This window comes from Dreissena polymorpha, chromosome 15 (genome assembly GCF_020536995.1).
Source record: "Dreissena polymorpha isolate Duluth1 chromosome 15, UMN_Dpol_1.0, whole genome shotgun sequence".
Lineage (NCBI taxonomy): Eukaryota > Metazoa > Mollusca > Bivalvia > Myida > Dreissenidae > Dreissena > Dreissena polymorpha.
The window spans coordinates 13,806,338-13,829,106 of NC_068369.1; the positions used below are offsets into that span (position 1 = coordinate 13,806,338).

At 35.4% G+C, this 22,769-nt stretch overlaps 2 protein-coding genes across 2 annotated transcripts; one reads left to right on the forward strand and one right to left on the reverse strand.

Annotated features, from left to right (window-relative positions):
- Positions 1-2,303: 2,303 nt before the first annotated feature.
- Positions 2,304-4,675, forward strand: LOC127859510 (perlucin-like). Its single transcript, XM_052397008.1, has 5 exons — positions 2,304-2,471; positions 3,043-3,131; positions 3,237-3,327; positions 3,977-4,202; positions 4,520-4,675. Exons 1-5 carry the CDS (start codon positions 2,426-2,428, stop codon positions 4,548-4,550), a joined length of 483 nt encoding a protein of 160 aa, XP_052252968.1. The 5' UTR covers positions 2,304-2,425; the 3' UTR covers positions 4,551-4,675.
- Positions 4,676-14,530: 9,855 nt separating this feature from the next.
- Positions 14,531-18,394, reverse strand: LOC127859509 (perlucin-like). Its single transcript, XM_052397007.1, has 5 exons — positions 18,260-18,394; positions 17,714-17,802; positions 16,117-16,207; positions 15,459-15,684; positions 14,531-14,594 (listed from the first exon to the last, which is right to left on the reverse strand). Exons 1-5 carry the CDS (start codon positions 18,303-18,305, stop codon positions 14,561-14,563), a joined length of 486 nt encoding a protein of 161 aa, XP_052252967.1. The 5' UTR covers positions 18,306-18,394; the 3' UTR covers positions 14,531-14,560.
- Between the last annotated feature and the right edge of the window lie 4,375 nt (positions 18,395-22,769).

A 22,769-nucleotide genomic window follows, 5' to 3' on the forward strand; every position in this document is an offset into this window, starting at 1 on the left:
CAAATAGCATAAAGTTGTGGATATAAACACTTAAAGGGATCTTTTCACGCTTTGGTAAATTGACAAAATTGAAAAAAGTTGTTTCAGATTCGCACATTTTCGTTTAACTTAAAATATTTGTGAGGAAACAGTAATACTGAATATTTACCATGGTCTAATATAGCCATTATATGCATCTTTTGACGATTTTAAAACCTAAAAATTATAAAGCGTTGCAACGCGAAACGATTGAATAATTTGGAGAGTTCTGTTTTTGTCGTTAAATTTTGTGAAACTACGAAGATTGCTTATATAAGGTATAAAATACGTCTAGTATTTATACTCGGCGGAATAGCTCAGTAGGCTAAAGCGTTTTTACTTCAGGACTCTGGCAGGACTCCAGTAGTCACTGGTTCGAAACCTGCTCCGGGCAATGTTCTTTTCCTTTTTTAAATATTATTCTTGATTTTTTACTGGAGCTTTTACGATCCAATGTTTACATTTATCAATATAAAGCATTTAATGAATAAGTTAAAAAATGCCAAAATCTGTGAAAAGGCCCCTTTAAAGGGATCTTTTCACGGTTTGGTAAATTGACAAAATTAAAAAAAGTTGTTTCAGATTCGCAAATTTTCGGTTTTGTTATGATATTTGTGAGGAAACAGTATTACTGAACATTTGTCATGGTCTAATATAGCCATTATATGCATCTTTTGACGATTTAAAAACCTTAAAATTATAAAGCGTTGCAACGCGAAACGATTGAATAATTTTGAGAGTTCTGTTGTTGTCGTTTAAATTTGTTAAACTACGAAGAATGCTTATATAACGTATAAAATACGCAACTTATGTATGCTTGGCAGGATAGCTCAGTTGGTTAATGCGGTTTTACTTCAGGATTCTGCGGGCTACTTTTTTCATTTTTTAAATTTTATTTTATATTTTTTACTGGAGCTTTTAAAATTTAATGTTTACATTTATCAATATAAAGCATTTAATGACAAACTTCAAAACATGCCAAAATCTGTGAAAAGGCCCCTTTAATGACATAAACAAAATCAAAACAAGCCATCGCCCAAGTCAACATTCCACCCGCCCTCTACATTATGGAAAACTTGTTAATAATTTAACGGATTTTGGTAAGTAATTCCTGCCTGATCTATGTAGCTAGTATGTAAAATAATTGTTTGTTACGGTACGAGTTGATTATTAACTTTCCGTCATTTCCTCATATTTAAACACACGTTAGCACAATTGAACTATTTAATATGGAAACAATGATATTCTGTATATCAATTCGTAGATAAGCAATATGATAATGTAGAGGGTATTTTTTCAAGTTTTCTAAGGGGAAATAATAACACGTGTGTGGTATCATTTTCAACTTGTTACACTTAATTTGTCACAATGTTTGCATACATAATGCGTTTATGTATAAAAAAATATGCTAAATAAGTGATGCCTCAATAATATTTCAGTTAATTAGAGTGAATTTCGTAAACGGTAAAATATGTGGAAAACATTTTTACGGTTTGCCACTTAGAATGGTTAAGAATATGTGATTATTTGGTAATTCTTTTGAACGTTTATTTATGATGCAAAATATGCGAGAAAAGAACAGACAATCGAAATGTCGTTTTACAATTCTAAAATCATAAATAAATTAATGTATACGGTTCGTGCTTTTAAAGGTACATGCTCGCAGACCATTTGAGTGCAAATATGTTTCACATAATATCAAAGATGCTAAAAAGGCTATATCATATGAACAAGCGAAATAATAATAGAGACAAAAATATGTTCTGAAACGCTTTTTATTACTACTCTTTGGTTAAAAAAGAAAAAAAGTAAAGAACATCTGTAACGCAAAATGAAAGAATAATTTGATATCCTCATATCACTGTTGTTTACATCAATAGTTCTCACAACACACGAATCGCTTACTGAGGGAAACCAATAACGCAGGAATGACGTAATGGTTTAGCCGTTAGTTGTTTATCCAGAGAAATCAACACATATATATTTTAAGTATGAGACATATATTGTTCGTCAAGCGAATAGTAATATATGCATGTTTTTTTTATGTACCCAAGCCGCATATGACACTAAGATATGAGGTCGAACCACCTTCTGCACGATAGAATGAAAAACAAACTATATATCTCGTTATATCGACTTTCTAAAGCTCGTCATAACGTCTTTGTATCTTGAAATAACGAGTTATGTTAATAACGTGTATTATTTGTATATATTTATTAAATGTGTACACCGGCAGACCGGACGCTTCCTTATCATGCGACTATTCTGTGTTCTTTAATAGAACACCTCTGTTGAAACACACATAGATAACAAGACAAGAAAGTGTGTTGTACTAATCAATTCTTCAAGTAATTCGACCATAACTCTCAATTACACTATAATTAGGTATACTAATGTGCATGTAAGCATGTGGGTTATTTTGTATGCGACTATTTCAGCGCTTGCCGTTGCAGGTAAAAAACAATATGTCACTGTTAAAAATTTGTTGAAACTATTCATATGTTTTTATATGACCGCTCTATTTAGATGGTACCGTTTAGTATTTGTGGAGCACTAAATTGAATATTCAAACAACAAAGCACCTTAAATCAAGCTTAGTTATCAACATTTTTTTATGTTGTTTGCTTTAGAGTACGAAAATGTTTTAAAATCATTGTTTAATCACACGCCTTATCATGATTGTTTTTTAACCGGTATAAGTTGTAAAACTAGTGCATTGAAAAAATTAATGATGACGGAGAATAAACTCAATTCCATTAATAATAATAATAATAATAATAATAATAACAATAATAATAATAATAATAATAATAATATTATTATTATTATTATTATAATTATTACTATTTTTATTATTATAATAATTATAATTATTGTTATTATACTCATTAAAATGTTATTATTATTCGTTTTATTAGTCATGCGTCGTAATTATAAGTAACGAGTGGTCAAAGCATTTTTCAGTATTATCTGAACATCAATGTATGTTATAATACTCGCCCGGCTCTCTGTCTATGTTCGCAGTGCACGGCTACTGCCCGGCCGGGTTCGAGGCTCTGGGAGACCACTGCTACGTCATCTTGAAGGTGATGGGATCCTATGCCGAGGGAAAGGTAGGAGTAAAAACCGCTTTGAAATCTCAGCAATTAACAACGATATGAAATATTGAAAACTTAAACAATAGCATATATAACAAATAACTATAAATGACGTTGCAGACGTATTGCGAAGACGCGGGCGCTTCTCTTGCCGTGATCCGTAGTCGAGAAGAGGAGGTTCTGATAGATAGCTACATCCATCGACACATGAGTAAGTGACATACTGGTCCACAAACACATACGGAAGTGACACAACCCCCATTTACTGACACATCAGAAAGTGACACACATTCATCCAGAAACATATGACTCCGCTTACACATTAGCAAGTGACACATAACCATCTACTGACACATGAGTAAATAACACGCAACAATCCACTGACACATATGTAAGTGACACACAACCATCAACAGACGCATGATTAAGCGACACACATCCATCAACAGAAACATTAAAAAGTGACTCACAACCATCCACTGATACAAGAGTAAGTTAAATTCAGCGCCAACAGACGCATTACAATTCAACGTCAGCTGACAAGTGACAAACTGACACATATTGAAATGAAAAGCAACCATCCTCTGCTACATGAAAAGGTGAAATACTACTATCCACTCACACATTATGTGACACACTAACAACTACTGAAAAATAATTACCTGAAAAGATAAAACGGAGTGTGTTGGTTTACAATTACTTTAAATCTTCATATGAAAAGCTGTGGTAGACTGTATAGCTTTCTTTGAGACAAAATATGTTTGAAATTCACGGATTTGTTTATTAAGACTTGTTTAATTCACAATAAGGGAATTGTTTTTGTCCGGACCATACCTGAAAATGTATCTCATTAATTGCAGGTCAAATCCAGACCACCCAGATCTGGATCGGCGGTTCCGACCTCCTTCAGGAAGGGACCTTCCTGGCCCCTGGGAGCCAGGAGGTGTTGACCTACCTCAACTGGGCCCCGGGGCAGCCCGACAACATCGGCACGGGCCAACACTGTCTAAACATTTTCCGAGATGACGCACAATTGCGATGGGATGACGACAATTGTGAATTGGATAGATTCCCGTTGTGTCAAAGGTAGATAACTAGCATATCTCGCGTAAAACAATTATATTTATATTGAGATACGGTGTTATACCGTTGTAAGACAACTTAAATTGTTAGAAGAACGTAAAACATGTAAAATGAGTTCAGCATTGAAACTAGTTTAACGTCCGGCTTCGTAAAAGTAAATGTGGTGATCGGTCTTTCTTAATGGTCTTTCTGGAAAAAATAAGTACTTCATTGTATTGAGAGAGGATAATAAATAGCTTTACCGATGCGTTGCGCGGTTTTGTTTTTAATGTGTTCTTCTAATTTGAGTGTTAGAAATATCTGGTTCCTTACAATTTCAGGGAACAAGTGGATCAGCCGGTTGTTGGATAGATCAGCCGATTGTTGGATACATCAGCCGATTGTTGGATACATCAGCCGATTGTTGGATACATCAGCCGATTGTTGGATAGATAACGATTGTGTTATAACATAGAGAAATAAAGCATAAGTGAAACCTTTCAAGTTGTGTTGATTAAACGTTTAATGATATATGCGCTTGCTTTTTAAGATATCCACTGAATTTATAGCCGAGACGCTCAATTAAGTTCACCGAATCCAGTTAAATTAATATCTTATTTAAGTATGAGGAAATGATAATAATAATAGTGTTAATATTAATGAATGTGTGTTTAAAATATTGCACATGCTATTTTTATTTGGAGTCGACCGACCGTTTTCCAGATGAAAACATAACATCAAAACATGAATAAAACAACTCTATATAAAGTAATTTAGACAATAACACACGGCAGATCTGGGCCGGACGTCTATAATCGACCCGTTGCCAACGCCAATTTGTTCATTATAATATAAAGAAGTGAAATATAAGCCGTGCGATCCCATTCTTTTCTGATATGAAAAATCGGCCGGCTAAGCGGTCTGATATAATTTATATTGGCCCGCTTGATACGAATAACGGCCCGCTCGCGACGTCATTTTGTTACTATTTATAGTAACGATATGTGATATGACTATTTAACACTCTAGGCAGTTGGATTCTTTTGTTTGCAACTTTCTCAGTGCTCACCGTTGAAGGTAAAAAATAATGTTTACAATTTGTTGAACACGCATTAAACTGTTCAATATCATTAGCTGTCTGGTCTATTAAGATAGTATTTTGCAATTGGAGCACTCGATTGAAAAAAAGGTTTAGTTATTGATCAACTTAATCAGCAACCAGAGGGCCAGATAAAAAGCGTATTTGCGTAAAATACGCATGAACAAAAAGAAAATACACATGACTTAAAATTGTGTTGAGTAAAAAAACACCTGGCTAAATTCGGGTAACGCATCGTGTGCAATTTCAATGCGTATTAGCCTTGTATACATGCATATAAATTTATGTAAATATGACTGGTTCCCGTCATTGTGTCCACACCGGTAAAAACGTAGTGACAACACTATTTATGTATAGAATGTGATTCCCGACCTAATTTACTCCTCTGTCAGAACGGTATCATTTCATTTTGGCTCACGATAAAGACCGATGTTGACACAACGGGCTCCCCGCTACATTGTTGAGAATCGATATACGCTTATGGTGAAAACATCACATGCGATAAAACCCGAATCGCATAACTTCAAGCTTATATTTTTTGCTATCCGTTCATCTCTTGTGTGGCACTGACCGGCAGTCTCTGTCCCGAAAGCGCTTTTCTTTTTGTGACGTATGCCACAGCGTCTGCATGTGTTTTTGTTTAATTGCCAAATCAAGACGGAAAAAGAGATCAATGGCTGCTTATAAGCCAGGGCAAAAAAAACAACACCAGAAAACCTGTTGAATAAAACAAACGTGATTGCTTTATGGTGTACAAGACTGCTTGTTATAGCGAGTTAAAACTCCATGTACAATTTATTATAAATTCTGATCCTTTAAACATAAATACTCCTTAACATTATCGGATTTTGATTTTTACTTAAAAAATTAATGAGTGAAATAGCCCTCAGCTGAAAAAATTATCTGGAGCTCTGGCAGCATCATGAGAAAAAGGGTATGATGCCGCATGAGTGCATTCTGGTTAGGCGCTACGCTGTCCGCTGTAGATTCACGTGGGGTTTCGGTGGATAAGCGGAGAAAATATCCCGTAATCCGACAACGCAACGGAAGACCCAATTTCGCATGACTCTGGTCGTTTATGAAAATATTGTTTGCCAAAAAGTGCGTAAATGATTTAACATAATGGTAAAGCTCATGTCTTTTTGCGCTAAAATATTATATAACGGATCAAATTTTGCAATAAGTGTTTCGAAACAGTGCATTATTATGGTACGAAAATTCAATACAATTATTGTCTTAATACTTTCAATTAGGAACACGTTTATTTTAATTCAGATTTATTATTATTACTTTTAGACGAAATTGCCGCCCATTCAAGTAAGAGTCACAAAACAAAGATGAAAAATGTACACGTTTTTTAATTAAAAGAGTGGTTTAAGCAAGTGTAGAATTATCCGAACATAAATATATATTATCTGACGCGCCCGTCCCTCTGTGTACGTTCCCATTGCATGGCTACTGCCCGGCCGGGTTCGAGGCCCTCGGAGATCATTGCTACACCATTCTGAATGTGATGGGATCTTATGCCGAGGGAAAGGTAAGGTATAAATCCGCTTTCAAAACAAAGAAGAAGCCTATGAATTATCGAAAGTAAAACAACAACATACATAGCAGATAACAGCCTCCCTTGCTGTGATCCGGACTCGTGCAGAAGAGAACCTCATAGATAGCTACATCCACCGACACATGAGTACGTGACACACAACTATCTATTGGCACATAAATAAAAGACACGCATACATCCACACACACACATGAGTGACACATCACAATCCATCGAAAAAGAAACACACAACCATCCCAGAACGCATATAAAGTTAGTTATAAACCGACATAAACTCAAACATGTGTAGATCTAATTGAGACAAACGACAATCAACAGTAACCTGAGTACATGACATGAAACGCATTTACTGATGTTAAATAATGTTATCCACACACGCATGATGAGGTAACACACGAACATCTACTGACTTGAATGTACCTGAAAAAGGACTCAAAACAAAAATCCACAGACAAGATCAAACGAAGTGTGTTGGATTAACTTAACTGCTGATATACATATTAAAAGCTATTGTAGTTTTTAAAGCTTTAGTATGGAACGACAGATGGTTGAACTTTTCGATTTTTTTTTTTAATGAATGTTGGTTGAACTTTTCGAATTTGTTTTTTAACGAATGTTGGTTTCACAGTCAGTGATTTATTGCAGTCTGCGGCAGCATTCAAATGTCAGCTCATTCATCGAAGTTCAAATCCAGTCGACCCAGATCTGGATCGGTGGGTCCGACACCCAAGGTACGTTCCTTGCCCCTGTTACCCAGGAGGTACTGACCTACTTTAACTGGGCCCGATAACGCTGGTCCGGGCCAACATTGTCTTAACATTTTCCGAGATGACTAGAAATTGCGATGGGATGACGACAATTGTAAATTCGATAGCTTCCTGCTGTGTCAAATGTAGAAAATCGAGAATTTCGCGTAAAACCATTGTACTCACATTTAGGCACAGTGCATTTCCGTTGTATGACAGATGAAATTGTAATTAGAACGTCAAACATGTAAAATCAGTTAAGCATGGCAAATTTGTATTGCATTGAGATATAATTAGTGTTGTTGAAATTAAATTTTTAATTTGAGTGTAAGAACTTTTTTGTTCTTTACAATTGCAGGGAGCAAGAGGATCAGCCGGTTGTTGGTTAGATCAGCCGATTGCTGGATAGATCAGTCAATGGCTGGATAAATAACGATTGTGCAAAACCTTCAACGTTGTGTTAATTAAATGTTTAATGATTCTGACACAAGCTGGTCCAAATATTCACTCGATATTTAAACAAGACGCTCAATAAAACACGCAAAACTCATTACTAGCCTGATGTGACGGCAGATAAAGTGAAGTATAGTAAAGTATCTTCTTCTTGAAAACCTTCACGCCACCAAAAGTACCTCTGGGTGAAGGTTAAACTAATGGTCTTATTAAAAGAGTTCCTATTATTGATGGGCCACTTCCTGAATTGGATTTTGAAATTTCTTTTGTACTGGTTTATTGTAACTGTGTCACCAGACAGCCGAAGACTATTACTTTGCCCAAACAAATCAATTCAGAATCGGTTATGTGATATTTCCTCTTGCAGATTCGCTCCACTAAATCGTTTGCTAAATTCCAGTTGGGCAGTGGAATCTTAGATAGTTAGTCGTTCACTTGACAGTATGTTATCAAGAATCACCGTAACAGGGACCAATATGTTTTACAACTTGCGACGGTATATTGCTATTCTAAATATGCAAGCACTTGCCTGACTCAAAATACGATGACTCTCGGTCGGGAGATAATTCTCCAATTTCAGACAAGTATTCGACTACCTCCACAGTATGATGATCGCATGAATCGGCAAACATACGATCCGTATGCTAAGTCCATTTAAGAGGAGCTTGGGATAATAAACTCAAAGGCACGTTCAGTACATCACAATATGTCACAGTACCAGATGTGACATAATGGTCTTTTAGCCAGAAAGAGTGTGTTTTCAGTTGGTGACAGCGTTTGGATTCTTGACTCAAACAACCGCACTGGGGGGGGGGGGTGTTCCACACTTTCTTTACAGCCGTAAGAACCTTGTCCTGTGACAAGAAAGATTGATAATCTTGTTTACCGTGTTAACAGGTCTCGTAAAGCTCCGTCCAATACAATTCACATTGGTGGTTTATTCGAAACAGTGGCTCGTAAGTATTTCCGCATAGTATTTCCTGCTGAATAAAACAAATATGTTTAAATGTATAATATGCATGTGTAAATCGAATAAATTTTTACATTTTTATTGCAATCATCGGCCAATAACCATTCGTTTTGAAATGGAAATATGAGGAATATGCATGTCTGGTACAGAATAAATATTTTTAAAATGTGTGTTAAATACTCTCATAATAATTTTGTATACATCGTGTATTAAATATTGACAATTGTAATAGCATTATAATAATATGATGATGGTTAAAATTATGACTTTAACATAAAAAGGCGAAGACGTTGGAGACAACGACGATAAATGTCATGTATTGCTGTTGCTGTTGATGATAAGAAAAGAACGTGATGGTGTGGGGTTTGTTTTCGTTGTTGTTGCTGCTATTTAAAATGACGTTGATGTTTTGTGGCTGATAATAATAAAGGTGAAGATACGAATAAACAGGAAGATGGTGATTATGGTTTTTTACCTCGCCAGTCCCCTTTTATTGTATGACCACTGACAAAAACATAGAACACAAATATCGATGTTCAGTGTCCCAGTCTTATTGACAACAAAGTGCGTTTGTAATGTAATTAACCGTGGAATAAATAAAAACAACACATAAAAAATAAAACAAGTCTTAATGCACAAAAATTAAAATTTTCAGTGACCATTGTGCTTTCAGTATTATTTCATATGTATGTTTCGTTTTGTGATTATTAGCTTACAGTTATAAAAATTGTGTGTTATAAAATGGCGCCTAAAATGTTTATTATATCGATCTACCGGTAAAATGGTTAAAACGGAAATGAGCTTTTTGCATTAAATCTTGTTTTATTCCATGGGGCTAAAGAGTGTTGCTTCGCCTTATCCAGAATGTTTCTCGAAGTTTTCGTGTTTCGTCTGACCATTTTTCATTAGCTTCAATACAACAAACGACGATGTTATCAAACGTGTTATAAGGTTCGCAAAAATGTGCTGCACCGGGTGATCTGTAAAATGTACGTGTTTGCCAATCAGACCTATGCAATTGTATGCGCTTGCTTAAAGTCATGTTCGTCTTACAAACATATTGTTTTTTACACACATTACACGCAATGAGGTACACTGCATTTGCTGTATTGCAGCTGTAGTAGTAGTAGTAGTAGTAGTAGTAGTAGTAGTAGTTGTTGTTGTTGTTGTTGTCAGAAAAAAAGAAGGCCGTGGGGGATATTAAGCAACTTGGAATATCCTTAAAACAATTTCATCAACCGTGCTTAAGGACTTTGTGAGTTATCACATGATCCATATTTTTGGGATGGGCTTTACTTATTAATGTAACCGAAGCAATTTAAGATTCTCAGATATTCCAAGTTGCCAACCCTTAATTACTCCCCCCGCGGCCTTATTTGTTGTGAACCATTCATTCATTCACAAATTTCTCTCTTACGAATAAATATATTGATTAAGTAAAACATGTTTGTTTGGAATTTATACACACGTAAATTCCATATGCATTTATGATACCAAATTAAGTGGAAAAGTGGAATACAGAAAATGTAAGCACACACGCGTTGTTTTCTGTCTCAGGACAACAGGACGACATACCAATCACTCGTCATTAGTCATTTTAAACAAGCGGGGAAAGAAAACTTTGAACCTTAAAATCTTCTATTAAGTAGTCTTGATTGAACAATGAAAAACGATTTGAGTTTCACCGCACATATTTAAGATCTAGATTCTCTTGAAGGGTAACCTACGTTTACCACAAATTAATATACCATAAGCATGTTGCAGTTGAATAATTTAGATGTGGCATAAATTTATGAAATATATCTTATTTCATGTATAGCTCACCTAAGCAATCATACCTGTAATATATATCTATTACAAAATACCCATTTAAGCGGTTATCCAATGTCACGTAATGGGTCTCTTTGTTATTAAGTGTAATATTATATGTGAGTGAGTTCTCAATTTCATGTCGAATGCTACCGGGTTGTGATCAGAAATCGTGTAAATTTTGTATGCAAAAACCATTACATTATCAAAGTGTTGACAACTGATTTAGCGCGTCTTTTTGATATGTGCGAACTGTCATGAAATAATGTAACCTTGTGTAGAACAGGTACATATACCATCAACCTTTTCATATAATTATTGTTGGAAGTATGTTCTCTCCCCCAGTGTGCATTCATCCATGCAGGCTGGTGCAATAGTTGTCAAATGAAACTCACGAATTGCTCCGATGCATGATTCTCATTAGTCACCACTTAAAACCCTTTGTTACAGATTGCAATTTACTGATTTCGTCAACGCACAACACTAATCGTGGTCGACTTATTTTCTGGCCCAGTGAGTTATCATAGTGTTCATATTGATAGAATCTTAAATTGTATTGCATTAAGAAAAGTGGTTTAATTAATTTGATATTAATTTCAACCATATTTATTAATATCATGCGTTTTTCTTTAACTGTTCGTTTGACGCACATGTTACTAACTGGCATATACAAATCAACCCTCTACTGCCGGATGCTCTACTCGCCATAGTTTTGAAAGGATTAAAATCGCCATGTTTGTTTTCGTGTTGTTTGTTTACTTCTATGATTAGTTGAAAATCTACACACGGAATACATTATACATTTGTTCATCACCATCCTCCTTTTCTCAATTGTAAAACAGGTTATGTAAGCAGGCGATTTTTTTGTGTATATACATTAGTTGATCAAAAGAACGACCTAGTCATCATGAGAATTACCATTAAATTCTACGTCAATTTCCGTCGAAAATAATAATGCAACGCAATAACAATATTTAACACTCTTTTAAGTCACTGACACTGTTCTCAATCTGCAAATTGTTCACAAAAACACTTTATTTAAAACATCGCGTTATTTGACTACATTATTAAATAAATGTGTATTGCAATCTTACCGGTTTTATTCAAGCCATATAGTCCAATACTTTCATTTTGATTTTAATTAAATAGTTTATCCTTAAAGCATAAATACGTCATCTTTTAATGCAAGTTCGTTTTAAAAATGCCCAGACAATCGCGCCATTGAACTGTATGAATGATTCAATCCGGTAACGTAATGTCAGTAGGCAAGCGCATGCGGTTTTTCGATCGTTTAGCATTTGGTAATAATCGTAGAAAGATATGTATATATTGAAATTTAAGTACAAATAAATGAGGATGATGATACATTTAAACGGGTAAAATCGTATACAAGTCTTAACTGCATTTTACTTTTAACCGTAGTTGAAAGTCAAAAGAGTAATCCGCTATGTACATCTAGTATAAGTGTAAAGGCTAGTAGGCATCTAAAGCACGTGACTACACGCCACCCAGAGCCTTCTATAAAATCATATAGCTGTAATATAAAGGTATTTCCGTCATGTTACTATATTGGTCGACGTAAAAAAATGGATAATACACGTATATGGACGTTGTATGCCATATGACCCCACCCTACAACCACTACACATGTAAATCTTTGTCACTGTTTTTGCAAGTTCACGTCTCACTTAAAGATTAAATATCGAACTGATTTAAATGGTTTGTTAAATCACGTTTTGCCATTTGTTGCTGCCTTCAATGTTGAATGCTATGAATCGTATGCCACTCTCACCTCCACCCTTGCGGTTCCATTGTTTAATGGTTGTTTTTGTATAGTCTCTTATTTGTGTGCAGTTTGTCGCCGTTGATGATGCTAGCATCATTCTGCTGTTCCTGTGCCTCAAGCACGATGGGAATGAGGCGCTTCTGGATTTCTATCGTTTCCGGCGGATATTGCTTGCTCACTTCTTATGGTATTTCTATTGTTTTTCTAGTGCACTAGTTGTGGCATTTTCCTTGTATGGAAATGTTTTTTGCAATAATTAGTATCTTCATGTGATGATTACAACATGTACATGATGGTCATATTGGTCTATCCTATGTGCTACGTGTACTTTGCTCGTTTACTTTACTCCCTCTATTTTCATTTCTGTTTCAATAATATGCAATACCTCATCTAAACAGACCGACTTCATTTATCTGTTTTCACAATCTCAAACATCTGAGGTACCTAATATAAACAAACAAACACATTTTCCCTCATACTTCTTATTGTGATATTTGTAATATCGCCATTGACTTATGTGTTATTCGTTCTTTGTTGTTTTTCATTTTGCTTTAGGGTCATTGTCATAAATCCCAAATCTGCATACGTTTACATCATTCCTTCATTCTTTGGCATTCTTTCTACTATGTTTAATGTCAATGTCTTTACATTTTTGGTCAATTGGTATAGTTGCACTGTTATTTTATGCACAGATGCATATATCTTATCAAGTTGACGCAGTTTACTGTCAATTTTATCTGATTACTGCGTAAGTGGTGAGAAGTGGTCACTTGTCGCAAACCGCGTTGATTCTAACGCTACTTGTGTCTGTGTTATGGTTTCCGAGGGCGATTTATTCATCATGGGGGTGTAATTATACATTGAGCAATTATTAAATTTCTTATTATGATTGTGTTTCCATAAAGGTGAATATCAAAGTCAAGTTTGCTTGTGTCACCATGTATGTGTATTTTGATTTGACGTTTGTGTGCATCTTGTTACTTTCTTTGTTTTAAGGAGAACCATAGCTCTTGTAAGGTGTTCTGTTACCATTATTGCCTCCCATGTACTTTTCACGTGCACCTTATTTTCAGAATAATTTCTACAATAACGTAATAATCCGTCATAATAGTAACTAACACTTTTTAAATAAATGTTCTAACATTTATTTTCATGGACATAATTTCGCCGCAATAACCACACATGCGTTTCTACTTGGTGATTAATGGCATATGGTTAATAGTTATAACATTGCAAACTTCTTTTAACAGTAAAGTTAAGTATGATAAAGTAACACCGTGTGTTGCAACAATATAAGAAACGGTAGGCCTAAGCGGGCTATATTTAAGTTGGACATTGAATGGATATCTGGACCCGCTAATGCATACATTATTTGGCGGGTAATCAGCCTTTCCTAATTTCAGAATTTGCAAACCTGGTTTCAATTTGACGATGATTATGACATCCTCCGACTAAAACAGATTATCTAGGTTATTTTAAAAAAATCCCATACCACATTAAACGCACCTCAAAACTTTCCCTTTTCATTGTAGCCTTCAATGAACTGTATTAAAAAAAGATTTAAGATACATACCCAGGATAAAAAAATATTATGAAAAGGCACAATATCGATTGATAAATTGCTTATATACCATCAGAAACGAAGAACTCTTCAGGAATAGGCATTGACCACGGAGGTTAAGACGCTTAATTATTGAAATGACAATATCTATCGGATATTTTTGTATTTAATATCTAAAAAAACAATTGATATTAAGACCGATAAACATGAGAGACTTAGGTCAAGAAATCTAGGCAATGAGTAGTACGTTGCAACGTTTTGAACTTATAATTCAATATATGTCATTTGCTCACACAAACCCAAATCTAGCCAATATCGATCAATTCCCACATTGAATTGTTGAAAGAACTCACAATAGACAACAGTCAAGTACAGTATTTATTTTTAACATGAGTTATCCCACAACAATCATGTTCTCAAGCGGCTCCCTGAAAATAGAATTTTGATTTTGCCTCAGAAATCCAGCTGCCTTTAGGTAGATTCTTAGTAGTATTATTTGTTAATATTTATGCAATCATTTTGCTCAATGCCTTTATAATAATCATTGCAATTACGTTATAAAAACAATATTTTGTTTTTAAACGGGAGTATCCATCCTAAACGAAACGCGTATTGTGCAAAATGGTGCGTGTTACAAAACGACAAAAATCATTTGAATGCAAATAATTGGCGAAGATATCATTTGATTACTGTTCAGTCTTTTAAACAGACGTGTATGAGATTACATGTACATGTTATTTATAAATGAGCGGTTTGATTGTCATTAAACAGGATTCATTACCCTTTTTTGCGGATCGCTCAGTGTAAATCAATTTTGACCAGCGTCTTACCAAAGTGGGTCATATGCAGACAGCGTAGATGCGCAGATTTGCCAGCAGCTACGCTGTCTGCTATTATGTCACACAAGGTTACACGCACTCATTAGCGTACAGGTTGGCTCATGACCAGATTGCGCGGGTGCTGGCCGCATGTTGATTTTAACCCATTCTTAAACATGAATTCTGAAATAATAACGTTAACACACAAATGCTAAGATATATTGAAGCCACTCTCGTCCATTGTCTTCTATGAAAAAGGTACCAGTTGTTATCCGTTCATTGATAGTTAATATCTCTGACTCAATGATGTAATATGTTTGGAGAAGGCAGCTTAAATATATCTACAAACATCTTGAACATTAAAACAGCACACTCAACCATTTAAGAGCCCTTTTGATGGAAAAATTCGCAGAGCAATACTTGGTGACGTTCACAACCTTTTTTTATGACAACTGTACGGAGAGGTATACGCACCTTTGACAGAGAGGCCAGTTTTTAACATCGCAGTTGTTGTCATCCCATCTCAACATAGCGTCGTCCTTGAAAATGGACACACAGTGTTGCCCCGTACCGATGTTGTCCGGCTGGCCAGGGGCCCAGTTGAAGTAGGTCAAGGTTTCTAGGGAATTAGGGGCCAGGAATATCCCCTCCTGAAGAAGATCTGTACCCCCAATCCAGAGCTGACCGGTGCGGATGAGGTCTGAAAGGAAATAGCGGAAAATATATTTTTCATTTACACACATAAACATTATGTCAGTATTTTAGCCTCGAATTGTAGAATGAGTTGTCATACCTAATAACAATTAAACTAATTATTCCATTGCCGCTTGCAGTCAAAATGGCAGTAATGATCCGTTCTATGAACTTCAAATGAACGTGTTCTAGTCAAGAAATACAAGTTTAAATGACTTAAGAAATGACATATTTTGATAATGTATATAATGTCACGCACTCTTACCGTTACTATCAACCCATTTATTTTAGTTATTGAGACAATTGAGTCCGTTTCCTTGGTATAACCAGTATCTTGAGTTATAGGAGACGGTCTCGAAAATACCGCAAAGTGGGGATCGAATCAAGACCATTATGGCCGCTATGTGGACACCTCATCCTTGATGACTCTGCAACCTACCATGTTGACGATGGATGTATTCATCTATCAGCGCCTCTTCCTGTTTGTTCCGAATGACGGCTAGTGAGGCTCCCATTGCTTGGCAGTAATGCTGGAATATAGGAAACGATAGTTGACAGCAAACAAAACAACTGAACAAACGGAACACATTACTTAATTATGTAATCCTAGTATACATTTTTTTCTGTCCGAAATATTTAAATACACGTATATGGAATATCAATATTAAAATAATGAGTTTTTTTTCCGGAATTCTTTCATGTAAATATTTACCTAAATATTTCTGTATTCATCGATAGGTATGGCAAGCGAAATGCACATTAATTCCTTAAACCACGGTTTAAAAGTTAACTATATAGTAAAGAGACTTTGAACACGGGTTGAAAATGCCGTTTGCACATAAATTCCTTAAACCCGGGTTCAAGACTTTGAACCGCGGTTCAAAGTCTCTTAACTATATAGTTAAGAAACGACCAATGAAATATTGACATTAGCCGTCTAATTATGGTTTAAGCTCCGCTGATTGGTTGTCTCTGAACTATGCAGATAATAGATTTGTATCTATTTGTAGACACACTTTGAACCGCGGTTCAAACTCTTGAACTAGGGTTTAAGGAATAAATGTGAAAACGGCACTTTGAACTCGGGTTCAAAGTCTCTTAACCCTATAATTAACTGTTAAATAATTAATGTACATTCCGCGCGTCTTAACCCCAGTTTAAGACTTTGAACCGCAGTTTAAGACTTTGACCGCAGTTTAAGACTTTGAACCGCAGTTCACAGTCTCTTAACCATATAGTTAAGCGAGTACCAATGAGGAATTAATGTGCAAACGACACTTTGAACTCGGGTTCAAAGTTTCTTAACTATATAATTAACTGTTGAATAATTAATGTGCATTCCGCGCCTCTTTATCACAGTTTAAGACTTTGGACCGCAGTTCAAAGTCTCTTTACCCTATAGTTAAGAGATGACCAATGAAGTCGCGGCATTTACCTTCTTATTGTGGTTTAAGCTCCGCTGATTGGTTGTCTCAGATAACAGATTTGTATCTATTTTAAGACACACTTTGAAACGCGGTTCAAAGTCCTGAACCCGGGTTTAAGGAATTAATGTGCAAACGGCACTTTGAACCCGGGTTCAAAGTCTCTTAACTATATAGTTAACTGTTAAAACGTGGTTTAAGACATTAATGTGCACTTCGCTTGCCATAGATAGGTATAGTGTTCCTAAATATTGGTATTGATAATTTTTATATCTACTAAGCGTCTTTGTATGAACCGTTAAATGAGAACTACGTGTACTTGCGCCATTCTATTGATTTGTCTGCACTCAAACACTGTGTTATTAAACTGATGCTTTATGAGCTGCGTAATGCGAAAATGGATCTTAGTCTCTAAGCAGCAATCATAGTATCAGACCAGCCTGCCTATGTACTCATGTCGTAACGCATATGCTTGTGTTGCATGTTTCCCACTCTACTGGCCCGATACTTTTATGATATTGTCGTTATGTTGGTCACGTGTACTACATACCAACCCCCCCCCTCTGAGACCTGTATAATACTGACTATATGTAATTCACGTGCTCTACTTACCAAAGCCTCTCCCCACGAGGCCGGCACTTGCAGTATGACGTAACAGTTCTCTCCCAGGGACTCGAACCCGGGCTGACACGCTCCGTGCGCTGGGGAGAGACACACATTAAGATTTGTAGATCACTTCAATAGTGCATTGAAACTTCCAGGGGAACATATGTTGTCAGCTATTATAACGAAACAACCGCTACAGAAACACTCCCAAATGTGAGCATTAAATATGTGTATAACCTTTAAATATAACTTTCAACAACAAGGTTTTCAATCAAAAACCATTTTTTTCAGTTAGTATCCTTGTCAATCAGATTTGTATTAATCAATCACAAAATGACCCACTCCGACCAGTAAACTGTGAGCTTCATGCGAACACTTAGAAGTAACATATAAGCGCGTGTCGATTTCGCGGTGCAAATATCATTGTGGAGTCTTTCATCGGTGTTTGGAAGGGAAGCAGTTTTTTTGGTTGAACTACGCGTGAAAAAAAAATTCATTGCAAGTATAATAACAAAATATTGGGTGAAACACACGGAAACAAATAAAACTTACCTTGGAAAACCAGGGCTGAAAGCAAGACGATAATTTGACTCTTCATTTCGGCCAAGATTATGTAGTCTGATTGTTCCGTTTAGGTGTTTAAGATAACATTATGCTTCTCTCTGATACACATTTCTTATCTGTAGATACTGTACAAGTACTGTGCCTTTTCTTTATTCGAAAGATAATATTTGTTTTACACTCGCTTTGTGAAATAATGCTCTTTATTCGAATGCTTCGTTTATTTTTTCTGCTACGGACATTTAGTTTCTGAAAACATAATTTAAATATTTAGAATTACCATGTTTCCGATCGATTCCATTGAGTTTTAGTACGCAAAAACTATTATATCATACTACAATTACCAACTTTAGACATTAAGTTAGACAAAAGATGTACACGAAAAATACGTCGCGGGCGCGAGACCTTGCGATCGGCAAGAACTTGTCCGGAGTTACCACGAGTTGACTGCAGACTGCGGCACTTCCCATCAACATACCGAGTTTTATTAAACTTTGTATAAAGGCAACTGCTGAATGAATACCCTCGAGTGTTCCAATAAAAGAAAAATATCATCGCTAAAGTACTATGTGAGTTATCGCTGGATCAATAGTTTTCGAACAGGTTTCACTAATTAAATTAAGATCCTTTGAAATTCCAAGCTGCCAACCCTAAATTGTGATTTGTCCCAGGGGCACTGTCCAAGTACAAGCCGGTGCCAGAATAGGTGGAGTGCAGTTTCCTGACTAATGAAATTGCGTCACCATAAGTAGTTCGCATCGAAAATGTTAATCTTAAGTTTTGTGCGCAAAATATGAAAAACACTGAAAATTGTATCAATATATATGTCGCAAATGATGTGTGGAAAGTGCCGCATCTGGTTTGTGGTAAGGCTGTTTTGCGAGGTAATTAACATTTGGTTGGTGAAGCCCATGAGTTTGTTTGTAATATCGTAAATCCCCCAGGTATTGTCGGAGTTACACAGACCGTCAGCAATAGGCATATATTATGTTTTATACCTTATAATAATTCTTAATTATTTGTAAGATAAGAAAATCTTTAGACTGGACAAATTAAAAAAAAAGAAATTAAAAAACGTCTTTAATGTCGTATTATAAGCATATTTATTGATTAAAGTAATATTAATACATTCAAAACATTTGCAATATGCATCACTTGAATTTGAACATGTAGAATGCGACATGCATTACCCATGCATAACCAATGCATAAAAAACAATTGTAATTTATAAACTAACGTTCACATGTCACTAATGAAATCATAATTCAAAAGCATAATACATGTATGTACAATTCTATTCGTGCCATATACACATTTTAAAGACCGACAACACCGAATGTCATGTTCATAACTTTTTTTTTATATAGAATCCTTATTTGCATTAAATATGGGAGAATGACCGTGCAAGCATCATGTTCCTCTATGACACTGTGGCTTGTTATACGGGATGTTTATTCGTTCCTTTCTTCATTTCACTGTGTTGAATGACCTTGTATATAAACCTCTAATCTGCACCGTGCTCGACATTTCCACATTGTTCCAGCAACCAGTAAAATCTCAACGATTGTAGTAAACAGCTCAAATTAACATTTATCGGCAAATACTACACCTAAGGAAATATCGAACCGACTCGAATAAAAATGAATACAACACGCTGTCACTAAGTTAAAGAAAGGACCTATATCTCAGCCATTTCATACGATCAAACAATCCAGTTCGAGCGTTATAAATGTAATCATCACCTTTTGTTTCAATGGTCCTTTTAACATGTTCATGTATGTTTTCCCTATTTGCTTCCGTGATATTTTCATGCAGCTTCCAGTACACATGTATGCTTATATCTGTACCTCTAACTGTATACTTAACTCTCTCCTTTACGTAAATTATGTCACCGGGTAATATGATCTCTTAAACGGAATATGTTATTTAAAAAAAGTTCTCTCCATACGATGTAGTTTTGCTAATAGACTCTTCAGTGTGAATTAATTGGCTTCTTCGAAAGCTTCGTAAAACGCCAATTCCTTAAAGGAATATGTTACCTCAGTGGATTTCTGAGAACGTTGTATGTCATCGGCATCACAACAGTCCATATATGGTACACTAAACAACTAACGTAACATCTCTTGTACAATATTGTTTCAAAATATATTGCAAGATCAACTGCATTTAAGACACTGACTTAGAAATTATTTACCTTGCTGAAAAAAATGACCTAAACAGATCTCTTCACCAATCTTTGTTAAACAGTTCGTCAGGAAATCTGACTCATTCTGCAAATAATTTTTGAAGTGTGTAACTTTGAAATGGTCAAGTTTTTTAAGAACATTACTTCTTTGTTTGCGAGAAATTTTGTTCAATAAAAGATTTCTTTCTGGCATAATATCGTTCTGAAGATTGTTTTTCTGCAAACACTCCAGAGCTTTTCTGAAACACATGGCTAAAGTGTCTGGCCGAAAATTGTTGAATGGCGTTGATTCGGCCTGCAAAAGCAATACGTTTTTCATAACGAACGAGGATATTTCAGGTCACACAGCTCGCAATTCGTACTATGCTAAAAAGCTCAATATCACGTAACTTTCATTTGTATTGTTGAGCGTACATAGCAGATACATCTCCCCTAGGGTGAAGCATAGTCTCCACTGAAGACCGGTTTGCGCTGTGCCTTGTTGTGCCACTGGAACCACAAATGCTGGTAGATCCACAACGTATTGCATAGTTTCTTTGGATGGTCATTCGCCATTCCGTTCTCTACCATTTAGTTAAAGAGGTGCTGCAAATGCAAGGTAAATCACGTACATAATCGATATTGTCATTTACCGTTATAGGCAAAAGACTTGCCATATAACGCGTTTCAAAAGTGTTGACCGTCTTTGGCCAGGAGGGACCCTGTCTGTGCGTAAAAGAACGTGTGTTTACCAAGATAATCATTAGAAGACGCAAACATGTCGTCGTTTTTAGCCATGATTTGTTTCGCGGAAAGAAATGTTTCCCCAAAGCGTTGTATCAGAAAATGCTGAATATTATCATAAAGACATTTTTTTTCAAACGCCCCATGTGCTTTCAGGAAATAATGATTTGGGTGTGTTCGTGTGCCGTCTAATTCCAACCATGTCTCCTGTCTTTTTGTCTGGTCTTCATTGCTATTGCTTTCAAAACAATAGCATGACATGTATATTTGTAGAATGTCTGTGTCATTTTTGTATTGTAAACCAATACCTTCACCTTGACTTCAAACAAAGATTTTATCAAAATATCGTCACGCTTTTTTATTTTACGTGCAGACACGGTTCGAGAAATCGTTCACTTATCAAACATACATATCCGTTCTTAAATGTCATTTTCACTGAAGCCAAACTGATCGAGTAAATTAACCAATAGAATGGACAAACTGTTGTCCGCCATTTAGTAAGCGCACTTATCCACTGCATCTGAAGAAAAGAGAAAACTGTCTATTCGACCCAAAGCTAACGTTTTTCTTTTCTTTGTAAATAAATAGTCTTTTAACAGTGACTGTGTTTATTGGATGCATATATAGTGTTTACAAAATTTAAATAGGACTGAATGTTTTGCAAAAATTTTTTAAAAATAGTTGTGCATGTTGTTTTCGTTTATGAAAATGTATGCTATTGTTGACTTTTTTTAATATACAAACGACATCATTGAATCGCAGTGTTTTCTTCGATAAAAATACTCATATTTACTCGTTACCCGTAAATTATCCAAATACACATCAAACAGAGAAAACAAATGAATAATACTAAGAAAACCCTCAATCATATTGCATGTTTATCGTTCTGGATTTTAGATTAGAAATGTCAATGTTGTTAACAAAACTTAAAAATAATCGACATTAAAATTATCAAGAACTTTACGTTTTCCCCAAATCTGAAAGCATTTTTCTGTCACTAACTTGGTTTATAAATACCTTAAATACTCGCCTTTGTTTAATTTTCAAAAACGATGTCTTGTGGAACAATAAGATGTGTTTTCAGAAATCCATAATTAATATCAGACGACTGTTAATCTAAATTACCACACTAGCAAAAGCAAAATATGTTAGAGAGCGTTGCATCAAAGAGTATTGCCAAATATCCCATAAAATGTCTATTTTTTGTCTTTATTTTTTAAATGCAATGCATACATTGTATATTTACGAAGCCTATGTTACTTGTTGCTGTGTTCGACGATTTATTGAAAACGGTCGCATAAATAGCAAGCGATAATATTACCTAAATTTAAGAAACACGATTGAAATGCATACTCACTTATGTAACAATACACATATAAACAGATACGGGTGCACAATTTGATCATTTCTGCAAGGGCTAAGTAACACTGATACTGCAAACATTTTTCAATGTTTACCTTTCTAATGCACCAACTCATGCAAATTGTATCATTAAATCAAGAACTAATTGTTTTTGCAATTACTTTGTTAAACGTTCATAAGCTCCATCTACCGTATTGGAAAACTTTCACAATGTTGTCGCTATCGGTTAGG